Source organism: Bos mutus, chromosome 19 (genome assembly GCF_027580195.1).
Source record: "Bos mutus isolate GX-2022 chromosome 19, NWIPB_WYAK_1.1, whole genome shotgun sequence".
Lineage (NCBI taxonomy): Eukaryota > Metazoa > Chordata > Mammalia > Artiodactyla > Bovidae > Bos > Bos mutus.
The window spans coordinates 12,338,257-12,354,668 of NC_091635.1; the positions used below are offsets into that span (position 1 = coordinate 12,338,257).

General features: G+C 52.4%; 1 protein-coding gene across 2 annotated transcripts in view; it reads left to right on the forward strand.

The window, feature by feature from the left end:
- PITPNM3 (PITPNM family member 3) overlaps positions 1-16,412 on the forward strand; it is a 97,228-nt gene that overhangs the window by 56,724 nt on the left and 24,092 nt on the right. For both annotated transcript variants that reach the window (XM_070389271.1, XM_070389272.1), the window contains 2 exons: positions 12,884-12,960; positions 13,514-13,749. In XM_070389271.1, coding sequence (XP_070245372.1) covers positions 12,884-12,960; positions 13,514-13,749 — 313 coding nt within the window. The remainder of the gene's footprint in view (positions 1-12,883; positions 12,961-13,513; positions 13,750-16,412) is intronic.

Below are 16,412 nucleotides of genomic sequence, written 5' to 3' on the forward strand. Positions count from 1 at the left end.
GCTGCGTCACTCTCTCCATCCCCCCTCCCTTGCCCTCCCAGCAGCTTCCCAAGGCACTGGGCACTCTACATGGATCTTCACGAACACCTGGATGCTGGGAAGGGCTGCAGTCATCACAACTGTGTCACACTGAGAAGATGAATGCATGCATGCTAAGTCCCTTTAGCCGCGTCCAACTCTTTGTGACCCTATGAACTGTAGCCTGCCAGGCTCAGGGGTACACAACCTTCCACCGAAGGTTCTCAAACCCAGATCTCTTCACTCCTCTGTCTCAAGAGCTTAGTCTCATGTCTGGTCTGAGCTCCCATTTTCCCCCTTTCTGGTCACCCCAGGTACTGGGAGAAGTGCCCACTGTCCCCTGTGTCACACAGGTACCCTCTCCAAGAGCCAGCTCCACGAACACCCCCCCAAAACTGTGCAGTCCAGGATGTGCACAGAAAAGTGCAGGTCAGAGGGACTTCCTCTCTCTCATCTGCACCTGTGGGGGGTGGGAGGAGGGGGCAGGCAGACAGGAGGACTTCCTACTGTGCCCTTGGAGTTGGACCCAGTCTGTGTGGAATACAGTGTGACCTGCTCATGTGACCTGCACTTGTGGTCATCAAATGGCTTTCCCAGGGCCAGTGTAGGGCAGCAGGCAATGCCCAGGGCATGGGGTGGGTCTGTTCATGGCCATGCCTGCTTGTTAGAGCGAGGTGAGTAGTGGATCTCTGAACTCAGTGGACCCCAACAGTGGTCCATACTGAGTCCCAGTCCTGGTCCCAAACCATCCCTTGATCTTCATCCTGACCAAACCTCTACCCAAGGCACTGACAAAGTCCCAATGTCTCCCAGGCTGTGTCCTGGCTCCAGTCCCAGATTCTGGGCTGACCTGGACTTCTTGACCCCAATAACTGTCAGAAGAGCCCATAGGTTATCCCAGAAAGGGAGAGGGGGAAGATGACCATGCTGTCATGGGGACGTGGCTTGACTTCACCTCCCACTGCCTGGGATCAGGGACTAAAGAAATAGCTCTGAACGTCCAGACCAGCCACCAAAGGGCTACCCATCCTGTGTACCCTCATCCCCTTGGCACCCCCAGGAGCCCCACATAGGTGTGGTGCATGAAGCCCCCAGCCCATGGCTGGCCTCCCCACTGTCTGCCTGGTAACTGGTATCTTTTCCTGGCCTGTGTGGGCAGCTTGCTGAGCACAGCTGCAGACGGGCTATATTTAGCCGGCTTTAATGAGCTCAGGGTGGCAGACGTCCGCCTTGGGAGCACTTTTCTTGCGTGCGTGTGCGTAAGCCGATGCTTGGCATGGTCCATTCGTGTGTGTGTGTGCGCGCACGCGCGCACATGCAGGGAAGTGTGTGCCTGTGCATTTGTGAGTGCACCACTGTGTGTGTCAAAGCATCAATGCAGTCATTTACGCGAGTCTCTGTGTGCTGTGTCTGCTTCGCCTGGGACGTGTGCAGCTTCTGACACACAGAGGGGCACAAAACGGGAACAAATGATTAGTTCATTCATCTGCTTGTTTGAAAAATATTTAATGAGCCTCTTTTATATGCCAGGACCTTAATAGTCTCTGGGGATAAAATGGCACAAAAACAAACCCAGTTCCAGCCTCGAAGGACCTTACAGTCTGCTGGGTGTTGGAGGAGGGAAAGACAAGTGAAATAACCACAAAACGGAAAGTATAAGGATTAGTCCCAGGAAACAGAAAGCCATGGTGCTTTTGGGAAGAAGAGAGTGAGAAGGGAAGACCCCCTGGAGGAGGGAACACTGAGGTTTCTGTAGGGGCTATCTGGGCATAGAGGGTGAGAGGTCGAGTCCAGACACAGAGAACAGGATGTGCAAAGGCCCTGTGGCCAGAGGGGCAGGAGATGCTTGAAAACAGTCAAAAGGCTGCCGTGGTTGAGCTCAGAGAGGGTGAGATGAGTGGTGGAGAGGCAGGTGGAGATTGGGGCCTGCGGGAGGACCACACAGGCTGTGGTCAGGATGGGGGAAGCCGCGGAAGAGGACAGTGGGGGCTGACGTGACAAGATTTCTGTAGGGCAATTAGAGTCTAGTCATGATTCTGTTGGGGATTTCCAGCAGGAAAAGGAAGGCTCTCAAGCAGCGTGACTGGGGGAGAGTCTAGTGGGCGGGACTTCATTCCCTGGTTGAGGAAACCTACAGGCAGAGGACAATGCCCTGGGCCTCTGCCAGCCCTGAAGGTCACTGTATGGAGAGTCCTCACCCTGAACCCCGCAGAGCCTGGCCTTGAGGAGAGGAGCCGTGGAGGGTTGGCCTGTGCTGATCCGGTGGGAGGGAGCCTTACTGGGGAGTGGGGAGGGGGAAGCTGGAGGGGAACTTGGAGCCTGTACTGTAACGTCCACTGACTTACTTGTGAAAGAACCACCCCTTCCTTTATTTTTTTTTTTTTGTAAAGCTGTTTCAGTATCGAGACAGGGATGTTTCTTTGTTTTTCTAGAGGCCACTTTGTAATTTTGACTCTGCAGACCCACCCAGCTGGACTGGTGAGACAGCCCCACTCTGGGATTCCAGGGGTTTCCCTTTTCCTCCTCTTCCTGCCTGGGTTCCAAGGCCCCCAGGGCTCTTCTCCACCACAACTGCGTGGGCACACACGTGTGTGCTGGGAGCTCTCTGTCCACACTCATGGGCTCTGTGGGGCTCCAAGCCCCAGCCCCCTCTGTCCTGGTCTGTGGCTCCTGGCTTAGGGGCCAGGCTGCTTGTGGCATAGGGCAGTCAGACCCCCCTCAGATCATCCTCTACCTTCCTGGACTTGCAACAGTCCCCTGAGTTGGGTGGGCACCCCTGCTAGGTCTGCCTTCTCCCTTAGGCCTGGGGCAGAGGGTGGCGATCTCTTTTTAGTCTCAAGGAACCTCTGTCTCCTCAAATCCCTTTCTTCTGAGAACAAAAGGGCTTTTGGAAATAAGATCCGGGAAGCTCTGCCACAAAGCTCCCCAGAGGCAAAGAAGCTGGAATGGGGAGGACATACAAATTGGTATCTCAGAAAAAAACAAAACCAAACAAAAAAACAACACCCTGCTCCGTGCCCTTTGAAAAAAATTCGTATTTTTAATATGTCTCTAGAGTAGATAGCACACGGACATTGTATAAAATAGAAAATTCTAAAGGAATGAAGGTAATGAGGGTGTCTCCCTTTTTCCAGAAGCCACAATTGTGACTAGGTTCTTCTAGAACATTCCAGAGATATTCTCTGCATACATGAGCATCTCCATGAATATTCATTTATATATATCTTTATATATACCCCACACAGATGGTAGCATCCGGTGCCTTCCAGTCTGCACTGTACTTTTCTCAGATGATAACGTATCGGGAGTATTTGACTATTGAATACATCGAGGGAGCATCCTTCTTTGCAAAGCGTGCATATTTCGCTGTGGCCTGCTTTATTGAACCAGGCCCCTGTTGGTGGGCACACAGGTTGCTTTCCTTCTTTCCTTTTTTCCTCTTCTTTTTTTTTTTTGGCTGAGCTACATGGCTTGTGTGATCTTAGTTTCCCGATCAGGGATCAAACTCACGCCCCCTGCAGTGGAAGTGTGGAGCCCTAACCTACTGGACCATCAGGGAATTCCCACAGAGGTTGCTTTCTGTCTCTTGTCCATACCATAAGGGCTGTGATGATGGTTAGTGTTGTATCCACATCGTCCTGCACATGGACTTGGGATTGCTGGGTCAAGGGCATTCTGTGTCTGGAATGACCTTGCCACACTGACCTCCACGGAGGTTGATCTGGTTTTCGATTTCACCAGCAATGAATGAGGAGGGGCTGATTTACCACACCCTGGTGGGAGGCTGGGTGTTGATAACTGTTCAGCTGAGAAGTGAGAAAGAGGCATTTTAGAGCAATTTCTTTTCTTTTTAAATTAATTTTTACTGGAGTACAGTTGCTTTGCCACGTTGTGTTAGTTTCTGTTGTACAACAAAGTGAATCAGCTGTACGTACACATGTATCCCTTCTCTTTTGGATTTCCTTCCCATTTAGATCACTACAGAGAACTCAGTAGAGGTCCCTGAGCTATGCAGTTGGCTCTCATTAGTTATCTATTTTATACATAGACCAATAGTGTGTGGGGCTTCCCCCGTGGCTCAGTGGTAAAGAATCTGCCTGTAATGCAGGAGTCGCAAGGGATATGGTTTCAATCCCCTTGGAGGAGCACATGGCTACCCAGTGCAGTATTTTTGCCTGGAGAATCCCACAATCTCCAGAATCCTCCTGGAGAGGAGCCTGACGGGCTACAGTCCACAGCATTGCAAAGAGTCAGACACGACCAAAGTGACTGAACACGCATGCATGCACCAGACTGTGTATATGTCAATCCCAATCTCATAACTCATCCCACCCCTTTCTTTCCCTCCTTGGTGTGCATATATTTGTTCTCTACTTCTGTGTCTCTATTCTGTTTTGTAAATAATCTCATCTGCACCATTTCTCTAGACTCCACATATAGGCCTTAATGAATGATATTTGTTTTTCTCTTTCTGACTTCACTCTATATGAAGGGATTACCATGGGGGAGTGTGCTGTTGGGTTCCTTTGTGTGCTGACTTTCAAGCAGGGCCAGGGCTGGCTTGATGGGGGTCCCTTAGAGAGTAGGACCCCAAAGTTCAGGCAGCCTCGCTCCTCTGCCTTCCTCCCAGGGATTGCTCTGTAGGCCGGCTGTGGTGTGGAGGCATTTAAGCATTTTATTTATTTATATTATTTTTCATTGTGCTGGGTCTTCATTGCTGCATGTGAGCTTTCTCTAGTAGTGGTGAGCAAGGGCTCTTCTTTATTTATTTATTTGGCTGTTCCAGTTTTAGCTGTGGTATGTGGGATCTAGTCCCCTAACCAGGGATCAAACTCAGGCTTCCTGCATTGGGAGCATGGAGTCTTAGCGGCTGGGTCAGCAGGGAAGTCCTGGGGCTATTCTTCATTGCACTGTACAGGCATCTCATTATGATGGCTTCTCTTGTCGTGCAGCATGGGCTCTGGAGCACTGGCTCAGTAATTGTGGCTTTCAGGCTTAATTGCTCAGCAGCATACGGAATCTTCCTGGATTGGGGATTGTACCTGTGTCCCCCTCTTTGGCAGGTGAATTCCTATCCACTGCACCAACCAGGGAAGTCCATGTGGAGGCACTTAAAAGACTGACAAGAACACTCCTTTCCTACCCGCACCATCGGGGGTGATGCTTCGGGAGGATGAAAGAGCCCTTGCTGGGTGACCTGAGTTCATATCCGTACCCTTTCACTTAACCTCTCCAAACCTCAGTTTTCTCGTCTGTAAAATGGGCAGAACACCTCGGATGAATGTGAAGTGTGCCTGAATGAGGACTAGAAACTTAAGACACATTTGAGGAAGACTGTGTTTATTATAGGAGAGTCCCCAGGAGAGAAGATGCCAAGCCCTTCTAGCATTGCTGTGTAGTGGCAGGAAGGGTTCTTAGGTTGTATGTCTGAAACCTTCCCTGGGCTCGATTCAAGATAGCCACACTGGTTTCCCCCAGGGGAATGGCTCCTTGGAGCTATCCCTAAGCTCCCTTGTGGTGGCCAAAAGTGTGTTTTCAAGAGTTCGGATCTGGGACCTAGACCCTAGTGAGGGTCAGGCCTTAGTGGAGACCAGTATCCCTGGAGGTTTGGCCTCATTCTCCAGATGAATCCAGGCTGACTTGATGGGCTTCTGACCCTGAAAGGGTTGAGGAGTCACAGGAGGGGCCCCGGCCTCTAGATCCCCCGCTCCTAGATGAACAGTTCTTGCCAGCACTCCTGCTGAGTGACCACTTACACCCTTACTTGTACAACATCCTGAAGGGCAGAGAGCATCCTGCCTTTGGGCCAGCATGGGTCACTCTTGAACTGTTAAACAGTCCTTAGTTGTGCTGATTTGGAACTCTCCAGAAACTATCCCCACTCCCATTCATCCCACACCTTTGCTTCCATGACCCAAACGCAGCTCAGCTGGGATTTGCAGGCTGCCACTGTGTCCTATGGAGCCTTCTTCCCCAGGCTGGGCTTCATTCCTTAACTTTCCTTCCCAGTTATTGGGTTCCAGACATGTCCTCAAAGTGGCCTGAGCTGCAGGGACAAAACAGGGATGACCCCTCCTCATTCCAAAGTCTCTAGTGTGTGCAGCCTCAGAGGCTGACTATCTTTAGGGGGTCCCATTACCCTGGCTCCAACTGTTTGCAGCCTTTGGTCACATGACTGGCCTTGGCCACATGACATCTTTGTCGTGTGACCTGACCTTGATCATGTGACCCTCAAGTACTAAGAGATCCTCATAGTTACCTGCTGTATGTCTGATTCATCTTGGTACTTTCAGCCCTGACACAGGTTTGGGCAATAACCAATGGAGGAGGAATTGGCAAGTCATGTCAAGTTGAATTTTTAACTCAAATGCAGGATGGTGACTCACTCATCGGGTTTCCCATTTGTTCTTTCCTTCCATAACATTTCTTTTCCTTTTTGCGTTCTCTCATTTGCTCTCGGCTCCCAGAGGGCAGAGCACTTCACTTTGTTTTGTCTGTAGTATTTGCATTTAGTAGAATCAGGAGTTGTATGATAGCGTGTTGAAAATGTTCTTATTGTGAATATGACACATACTTGTACTGCATCCATTCGATGTATTCATATAGTTTTAAATGAAAAGAAATGAGTTTGCTAGAGGAAAATTGGAAAACAGAGAAAAGTAGAAAGTTAAAAAAAATCACACATTGTCCCACCATCCAGAGAAAACCACTTATAAACACTCTGTGTTTTCTTCCGCTATCAGGCCTCTAACCCTTCATCCCACCCCTCCACCTAGATTGCTATTTTGCATAAAGCCTAGGAATGGGGCTCCAGGGAGGAGGGTGGCCTGAAGTCTGTCTGGTGAACAAGGTCGGTGGCTTTTTTAATTGTTCTCTGGAGCCCTCAGTGGTTGCCTAAGGCAAGGGTGAGGGGAGTAAGGAGGTGGGGCTCTGGGCCCCCCAACCTGCTTCAGCCAGAGCTGCCCACTTTCACATGTTCTACAAATTGGCCTCCTAAAGAAAATTGCGCTGGACAAAAGATTTCACTGTTTCAAAAAAGTTTTAAAACTAACCAACAAAGGCTCATTCTTTTCCCTGCTTCACACCATCCCATCCGTGTCCTGGCCCCATTCACAAACCCACACTCCTTGAGCTGCTTTGACAGCCGAAGGTTCTGACCTGGTTTGTCATCTGCCAGAGTCCCTCCTCCCTAAGATGTCCTAAGCCCTTGGTGCTTGCTCGGGTTCCCAGTCCAGTGACCCCACCCAACAAGCAATGAGATGGGGTTGGCCAGAGAGGTCCAAGTGAGCCTATCAGAGCTCTGGGGGCCATTGCTTCCTTTTCTAATGGCCCCCCAAACACTTGTTGTTGTTTTTTTTTTAATTTGCAATAGATCTTGTCTGGAATTTGACATGATACTCCCTAGGTGCAATCAACCACTTTGAAAATCCAGGTGACATCTGCCACCTGCCATGTTCTGGTTCCTCTTCCTTCCTCTAAGATCCCTCAAAGCAACTCACCCATCCTGCCTGCAGGTCTCATTAGGGTCCAAGGGTATTATTCTGCTGGGCATGGATGCTTGAGCTCACACAGCACGCTTGGACTCATGGAATCTCGGACTGCCTGACTCTTAAGAGGGAACACAGGGGACTTCCCTGGTGGTCCAGTGGTTAAGACTTCACCTTCCAATGCAGGTGGTGTGGGTTTGATCCTTGCTCGGGGATCCATGCCTCATACCCCAAAAACCAAAACATAAAACAGAAGCAATATTGTAACAGATTCAATAAAGACTTATTAAATGGTCCACATTAAAAAAAAAAAAGCTTTTAAAAATAGAGGGAATATAGTCCTACCCTCTCATTTTGCAATGGTGGGGAGAGTGCTCAAGATCACCCTCTGACTAGGGCATACATTTCCCATCCTAGAACTCTATGTCTGTATCCTGTGTGTGTGCCCTTCTCCATGTGGGTCTCCCTGGGGAGGGGGTGGGTTGGGGCCGTGGTCTGAACCTCCTGCTTGCTGCTGGATGAAGCTCTAGATATTCCCAGACATTTCTAGATCTAGCTCCTGTCTCCCGCTTCAGAATGGGACAGCCAAGCCACTGGGCTCATCCAGAAAAACATGTGTGTGTTTGCCCATGCGTGTGCTTCAATGTGCTCTAAAGGATTAGGTATTTTTGCAGACCTGTCTCAGAACGTGCCATGTGGTCTCAAGCTGTGTCTAGTTCTGTTCAGTTGACCCTGGGGGGTGACTTAAGAGAGAGACAGGGTGACTGTCAGGGCTGGTAGAAGGAGGGTAAAATTCAGTGGTCAGCTTTAGCCTGGGGGCACTGCCAGCATCTACTCCTTGTGGGTCCCCAGTTGCGGATGGCAAGAGAGATGGAAACGGAGTCTTCGGCCAACCCGGGTGACACTCTGCTTAGGGTGCCGAGTGTGTGGGTGACGACCTTGGCTTTTGTCTCGAGAGCAGTGCGGCACATTGGTAATTAGAAGGGATAATCACGATTTGTGCCTTTCCAAGGTTGTGATTAAGCAAAAATAGCCTCCATTCTTCAACTGGCAGGAGGAGCCATGGTGAGCTGGGTGGGCCACTGGTCCGGGTGCCAGTGCTGGCAAGGGTGCCGAGCACAGGCATGGCAGTATCTGGCTTGCCCCAGAGCTCATCACAAAACGTTGTCACAAAAACAGCTGTGGGCTCACCCCACCCCAAATCTGGGCACGGCAGGGACCCAGCCTGAGTAAGGCCTTGCAAACAGAAATGAACAGGAAGTGGGAAGAAACAGGCAGCCTGACAATGAAGTCCTGGGGCTCCTGGCATGTGGCTTCCCACCACCCAGGAACCCCTGCCGCCAGCTCTTGTCACCAGTGGCTCTGGGGCAGCCTTTAGGGGCAGAGTGATGAGGCCCAGGCCAGACTGCTCTAGAATTCCCAGAAGTTCCCTGATAGCACTCTTCTGGGGACTTCCAAGGAATGTACCTCCCAGTGGATGATGCTCCCTTGATCCTGATTTCTCCTAGGGGGCTGATAGCATAGAGATGTCTCCTAGGTCATGTGCACCCTGGGATCTTCACTTGCAATAAGTTTTCACAAAAATGCCATGACCACTGATAAGCCCTGCTCTCAAGTGGTCCATAGTCTGATGAGGAAATAGACAAGTAATCTCACAGCCACAAGCCAGGCCCCACCAGGCACACTGTGAGATAACCATCTCTGAGTAGATCTCAGAAAGCTTTCCAGAGGTGGTGACAATTGAGTGGGGTCTTGAAGGTTAGGTAGGAGTTTGCTGGTCTGCAGAGGAGGAAGGCCTTACCAGGCAGAGGGTTCAGGATGAACAAACGCATGGAAGAGTGAGAGCTGTGTCTTTGAGTGATTCAGAGCCTGTGGCCTCACTCATTGTGGTAGGAATGTCTGGTTCTTAGAGGAGCAGAACCCTTGTGGGCAAGATACCAGCAGATGGGTACTAAACTGCCTTTCAGCTTGTCTATAGAGGTCTCTTCTAAGACTGGAGATGGGGAAACTTTGCTCCTGTTACCCAGCTCTCAAGGGGCCAGGATCCAGATCTGGCAGGCGAAGTCTACCCTCCTCCCCTCTCCTAGAGCAAAGCATCTCTGACTTTTGTGCATTAAAAGGAAGCAAGTCTGTGTCTTCAAACAGCTTGCGGGGGTCAGGCTCTTCCCCTCAGCTAGAGAAGGGTTGAGGGATGCTGAGGGCAACCCTGCTGGTCTCTTGTCTCCTCTGAGCCAGGAACTGCCTCAGCATTGTTTGCGTCCAGGACTCAGCATGGTTTGATGCCCAGAGCATCATGTGGGCCCCAAGGGAGCTGACCACAGGAAGATCAAGGATGCAGGTGCTCTGAGTCTGTGTAATCAGCGAGGGTACAGGATGCGGTCCCCACCTAACACAGGGCATGGTGCCCAGGAGATGGCAGGACCCTCATGTCTTCCCTGCAACCTATTTATAGCCTCGCCATGGTAATTTGTGGCAATCACAGTATTTAATTCTGTAATCACACTGCAAGCAGGCATCCAGCCCAGTGAGGCTGGGGATCCTGCCAGGTCTCAGGGAGGGACTTGGGGGCAGGGCAGGAGTGTGGAGGCGGTGATGTCCCCATCAGCTTCTAGCCCCATTGCGTCAGCCGTGGCCCTGACTCTGTGCCCCACCCACCCACCCTGATGCACCCTGGATCATAGTAATAATAATAATAAACAACTACTAACACTTACATAGCACTTAACATGTTCCAGGCCCTGTCCTAAGCACTTTGTATATATGGGTTCCTTTATCCTCATCATCCACTCTATAAGGTAGCTTCTATTATTATGCCCATATTCCAGATGAGGAAACTGAGGCACAGAACTCACAGCTGGTAAGAACCTACATTTTGGGACTTCCCTTGGGGTCCAATGGTTAAGAATCCACCTTTCAATGAAGGGGACATGGGTTTAATCGCTGTTCATGGAACCCAGATCCTATGTACTGTGGGGCAACTTAGCCCGAGTGCCACAACTATTGAACCTGTGAGCTCTAGAGCCCACGTTTCATAAGCGAAGCCTGCGTGCTGCATCAAAGATCTGGTGCAGCCAAAAAAAAAAAAAAAAAAAAGGGGGGGGCCTACATTCGTGTTCAAGCATTCTGGCTCCAAAGTCCACGGTCCCAGCTAGGTCTCTCCCAGCCCCAGAAGTGAGGGATCTCCCAGGCTTCCCACCCATGACCTCAGCTCTGCCCAGCTCCTGGTTCCTCCTGGTCCACCTGCCCCAGAGCTGCACGCACGAGGATGCACACACTACGAAGCATGGTCGCTTCATCCTGGGGAAGTGACCGTCAGCGTCCCTTCTTGGGGTTTCCCCTTAGCAGACTGTTTCAAGTGCAGTGGGAAGAGGTCTTGGGGACTTCGGTCTTCAAGGTGTCACTTATCATTTTGTGCTTCTGTGTTTCTCTCCTGCAGAAAGGAGATTGTCATACTGCCTCATTGGGAAGTTCCTGTGGAGGTCAGGGGGATGGGAGGGGAACCACTTTGTCAAGCATCGTCTTCCACTAAGTGTGGGGCAGCTCGCTCAGTCTTATTAGTTGTGTGGTTTGGGGCAAGTGATCTTGGTTGTTGGAGCCTCAGTCTTCTCATCTGTAAAATGGGGCTAATAAGAAAAGGACCACAGCTCAGAGGCTAACTGTGGGGGCTATATGAGATAGTACCTGTAAAGCTCATAATGCCTGGAACATAATAAGTGCTCAATAAGAATGTGCCCTTTACTGGTGTCTTTTATTATGATCTTGTCCTGAAGATGGGGTGCAGGCCTCATTTAGCCAAGCCCAGGGCAAGGTCTACAGGATGTTAGAAATAAGGCAGAAGAGCCTGAGCCACTGAAGGAGCCTGAGTAAGTGCTGGGCAGAGTCCAGCCTCAAAACAAGTTTTTTTTCTTCCTCCTTCAAGGCAACCCCCTCCATCATCGGGGAAACGATTTCCTGTCTGTTTGGGCAGCAGCTCCAAGCTCATAAAGCAGTTACCCTTAGACCAGAGTTGTGTCCGTGAGGACACAATATTTCAGAAATGTACTTCCCGGCTAAGCAAAGCTTCTCACTTGGAATTCTTTGCAGAAGTGCCCTCCCCTGGGGCCAGAAACGGCTGAGATGTTGTTGACTCAGAAACGTGTTGGCCAGGGCTCTCACCCACACCCACCAGAGGGTTGCCCACAAAGCCTCTGGGAAGGCCGTTCCCCAGACGTGACTCCTAGTGGGTGCTGCAGTCTCACAACAGGGGGTGGGGGCAGAGTGGGAGGGAGAGAGGGCCATCCTGTCTAGAACCCGCTGCTTTAGCGGTGAGTGAGTTCCCAGTCATTGGAGGCAAACAAGTGGCTCACAGTCCAACCATGTGGTTCAGCCACACAGAGGAAACAGTACCCTTCTCATGGGGAGAAAGGAGAGGCGGTGAGGATTTCTGCGTGGCTGGCATCACTGGGTGGGCCGTGAGGGGGCCATTGGATGTATTAAAGGCCTCTCTCCACCTGAGAGTCCAGTGCAGTGGCTTTCAGAAATGTGGGTGTTAGATCAGACAAACTGTTCTGTAAGGGGTCAGATAATCCTTTGTCGACTGTAAGGACTCTGTGATGACCAGTTAACTCTGCCACTGTGGCACAGGCAGCCACAGACAACACATAAATGAAAGAGCTGGCTGTGTCCCAATAAAACTTTATTTACAAAAACAGATGGTGGGCCAGATTTGGTCCACAGCTCTCGTGTACAGAATCCTGCATGTACGTAGAGGAACAGGAGCTCAGGCAGGTCTGGATGCTCAGAAGTGCTTCCTAGGGGAGGGGGTGGCTGCTGAGAGAAGCAAGGAAAGAGTCTTGGCAGTGGTTGGCCCCGAAGCTCGTGGGTGACAGCTCATGTGGTCCTAGATGCTGGCTTTGCCTCTCGGAGGCTCCACCTCCCCGGGACCAGGGTCCCATCATTTAAGGCTTTGCAGTCACTTTGAGAGCTTCAACCAGATCTTTAAAAAGTATTTTATCCAGCATCTCTAGCTATTTTCAGAGAATGCTTGGTCCGAGTTTCCATCTGTATCTGGGAGTCACGAGATGACACTCGTCCTGCTGCTGAAGTTACTGGGAGAGGAAGAAAGAGCAGGAGAGTTCCCTTCTGGGACACCCCGCCTGGCCTCAGGGACCTCATCATGTCTGGCCTCCCTGCCGGCCTCCCTTTCCCAAGGAGGAGAAAGGTTTTAGGTTGTGTTGATGTAGGAAGTTGGGGCTGGGTGGCGTGGCCCTCCCAAGCTCCAGATGCTATCGTTCCAGTTCTCCTGGGAGCCCAGGCCATGGGCCAGCCAGGGCGCAGGGAGTGTCCAGTCTCTGTGAGGGAGGCCTGAGATGCTGAGTCCTCCATTCCCCGCCCTACAGGAGAACTGTACCGGGTTTCCTTGAGAAGACAGAGGTTCCCAGCCCAAGGAAGCATCGAGATCCATGAAGACAATGAGGTGGGTTTCTGGGGATGTCTGGGCCACCTCTGGGGTCAGAAAGCTAGGAAGAGTCGCTAGCCGGTAGACAGGCCAGCCAGTCTTCACCCAGCTCCTCACTGGCCTTTCTGTGTGAACTGGTGCTGGTCTCTGTCTCTCTCTGGGCTTCCCTGGTAAAGAAGCCACCTGCCAGTGCAGGAGACAGGGTTTCGATCTCTGGGTCGGGAAGATCCCCTGGAGAGGGAAATGGCAATCCATGCCAGTATTCTTGCCTGGAGAATCCCATGGACAGAGGAGTCTGGCGGGCTACAAGTCGGATACACTTGAGCGACCAAACACACACTGTCCTTCTTTGGGTTTCCAGGACCCCGTACAAATAAGAAGAGCCCTTTGGGACTCATCCCACACTAACACAGAGGGGCTTGCCCTCCTGTCAGCCCATGCCCCTCACTCTGAACGCACAGGAGGTGCCATCAGAGTCCCCTGTGTGTGCGTGGTTCTCTGAGTGTCCCCTGCCTTCCCACCCCACCCCACTGCCTGTCTCTCTCTCTATCCTGATTGATGTCCCCCTCAGGAAGGCTGCCCGCAGCGCTCCTGCAAGACACACGTCCTCCTGCTGGTGCTGCACGGGGGGAATGTCCTGGACACGGGCTCGGGGGACCCATCCTGCAAGGTGGCCGACATCCACACCTTCAGCTCCGTGCTGGAGAAGGTCACGCGTGCGCACTTCCCCGCAGCCCTGGGCCACATCCTCGTCAAGTTCGTCCCCTGTCCCGCCATCTGCTCGGAGGCTTTCTCGCTTGTCTCCAAGTGAGTTCCTTTCTGCTTGTTTGGGCTGGCTGGGCCGGGTCGGGGGTGCCTAAGCAGAGGGGCTGCCCCTGCCACATGGGCAGGTGGGTGCCTGCCAAGGCCTCCCTGGGATGTCAGATCCTGACTGACCACGAGCATCACTGGAGGAAAATGATCAGCAAGAATCTAAAGGGATTAACATGCACCAAATACTCTTCTGCCTGGGACTGGGTGGCGCTGGTGCCCCGCAGTACATAGCTCAGACTCCCTTGCTGTGCTCAGCAGGCCCTGGTCTTGTTGGCCCAGATAATGAAGCTGAGGCATTGAGAAGTTAAGCAGTTTCCTCCAGGGTTACGCAGGGACCCAGGAGTCAAAGCCAGGCAGCCCCACTCTTGATCTAAGTCAGAGCCAGTAGAGATCGAGGTGGCACATGGTGTTGTGGATACTCAGAGAGAAGGCCAGGGAGGCTTCCTGGAGGAGGTGATTTTTGGGTGTGCTTTGAGAGTAGCGTAACCTGGTGAGGGGTGTGGGCTCTTCAGTCATCCTGAGCTTGAGTTCCAGCTCTGTGACCCGGGTTGGGGGTGGGGTGGGAAGGGCAGGAAGTTGTTTAACCTCTCCCTATCTGTTTCCTCATCTGTAAAGTGGGGATGATCATGGTATATCAACCATGTCTTAGAGTTTTTGTGAGGATTCTGTGTACTAGAATGGGTGAAGCACATGGTAGGGCACAGGGATGGGCTGGGACTTGCGTCACCATCCTCGTAGGAGCACTGTCCATTGGCAGACAGTGGGCTGGGGCGGGAGGAGGGAAACCCACTGGCTGGAAGTGAGGCAGTGTGCTCTCAGGGCCTTGGCTCCTCATCCAAACCTGCCCTGGAAACTCTGCAGGATAGACTGAGAAACCGGGGGCCCTCAGGACCTGGGGGCCTATGGGAGACCCTGTCCAATGATCCAGGAGCCAAGTGCTCCCCAGATGCCCTCCCTGTTGAGGGGTGCCTGGAGCCAGTCGGGAGCCCTGGATGCACCTACAGAGCAGTGCCTAGTGTGTGTGGTAGATGGCTGGGACTGGAGCCGGGAACTTTCTGTAGTGCAGTGAGAGGGAGGCCAGTGGCACCTCTGTCCTGGCCTTTACCCTCTTTCACAGCCTCTGCAAAGAAGAACCCCCTTGGGGAGGGTAGAAAGGGACCCCCAGCCTAGTGCCAACTCCCTAGGGAGATGGAGAAGGGGCTCTGCGTCAAGTGTGGCTGTAAGGAGAAGGGCTCAGCTCCGCTGGTTGGTGGGTGGGAGCACGGGGAGCACGTGCAGGGGTCTCACATGTCCCCTCTGAGAGAGAAAGGAAAGTCTCCTCTGCCTTTGAGATTCGTCTGTGTTCCCAGAACTCGGGCTGGGCAGATCTCCATCAGAGCTGGAAGAAAGGAGATTAGCTCAGGAAGGAAAATGTATTTCCCCAGCGTGGTTAATAGCCCAGATCCCGGGTGTGATTTTTGTTAAACTGCTAGGCGGTAGGCCTCCCCCTGGGGCGTCTGAATCTGGAGGGGAGGAGCCCTGGAATCTGCATCCTGACTCCCTCTGGGCTTTGGCTCGGCATCGGGTTTGGGAAGCTGAGTTGAATGAAGACTCTGTCTGTCACACTCCAACAGTCGGAGTTAATTGTGTTCCTTCACAATCAATCTCAGTCCCCCAGCAACCCCCTCGCCCCCAGGATATCTGACCTCCAGAGCTGGGTCACCCAGTCCAGGCCGATCTCCAGGAAGACAAATGGCCCAGGGACACTGGAGGGGCCAGCAAGTGGGAGCCCAGCGCTCTCCCAGGCAGCATCTTGCCTGGGCCATCAATCAGCCCTAATCACTGCTGGGAGGGAGCTCTTTCTCAGATAATTAAAATCTCTCCGGCTGCAATTGAGGGCTGTTTCCTCTAATTTGTGATTTTTTGGAGATGAGGAATGGCTGTCAGGCTGGCCTTGCGCAGCAGGGGCTCTTTGTCACCTGCCCAGGGTGCCCTGCACCCTGTCACCTTCCGCAGTCTCCGTCAGACTCCCACTGGGATCAGTGTTGGGTCCTGGGTCAGCCCGAGCTTGGACTCTGGGGGAAGGGCAGGCTCTGGGGAGGGGGTGTACAGTGCCCCCCCTCTGCTGAACCTCCCAGCCAACTGGGCCCGATGCCCCTGGGGACAGAGGTAGGACGGGTGAGGGTGCAGGCAGGCACAGGCCACTGGGAGCTGGTTCCAGATGAGGCTGAGCTGCCCAGAGAGAGGGGCAGAGAAGTGAGGGAGCCCATGCAGGAGCTGACAGTCAGTCCACTTGTTGGGGGATGCTTCAGGACAGGCTCTCTCAGTCCTTTCTGGGGTCACAGACCTTTCTGCAAAGCCCATGAAGGCTCTGGATCCCCTCCCCAGAAAGACAGACATGATACCATACATGCAAGTGCATGGCTGGTGTGTGAGCCCTATGCCTGGCACACCCTCTTTCCTCTTTCTAGCTTCCCTAAAGACTTCCTTGAGTCATAGATCAAACCTCACCTCCTCCAGGAAGTCTGCCATGATGACATGTTCCCACCCCCTTTTGGCTGCCAGGTGGCACTAGTGGTAAAGAACCCATCTGCCAATGCAGGAGACACAAGAGATGTGGGTTCGATTCCTGGTTGGGGAAGATCTCCTGGAGGAGGGCATGGCAACCCACTCCAGTA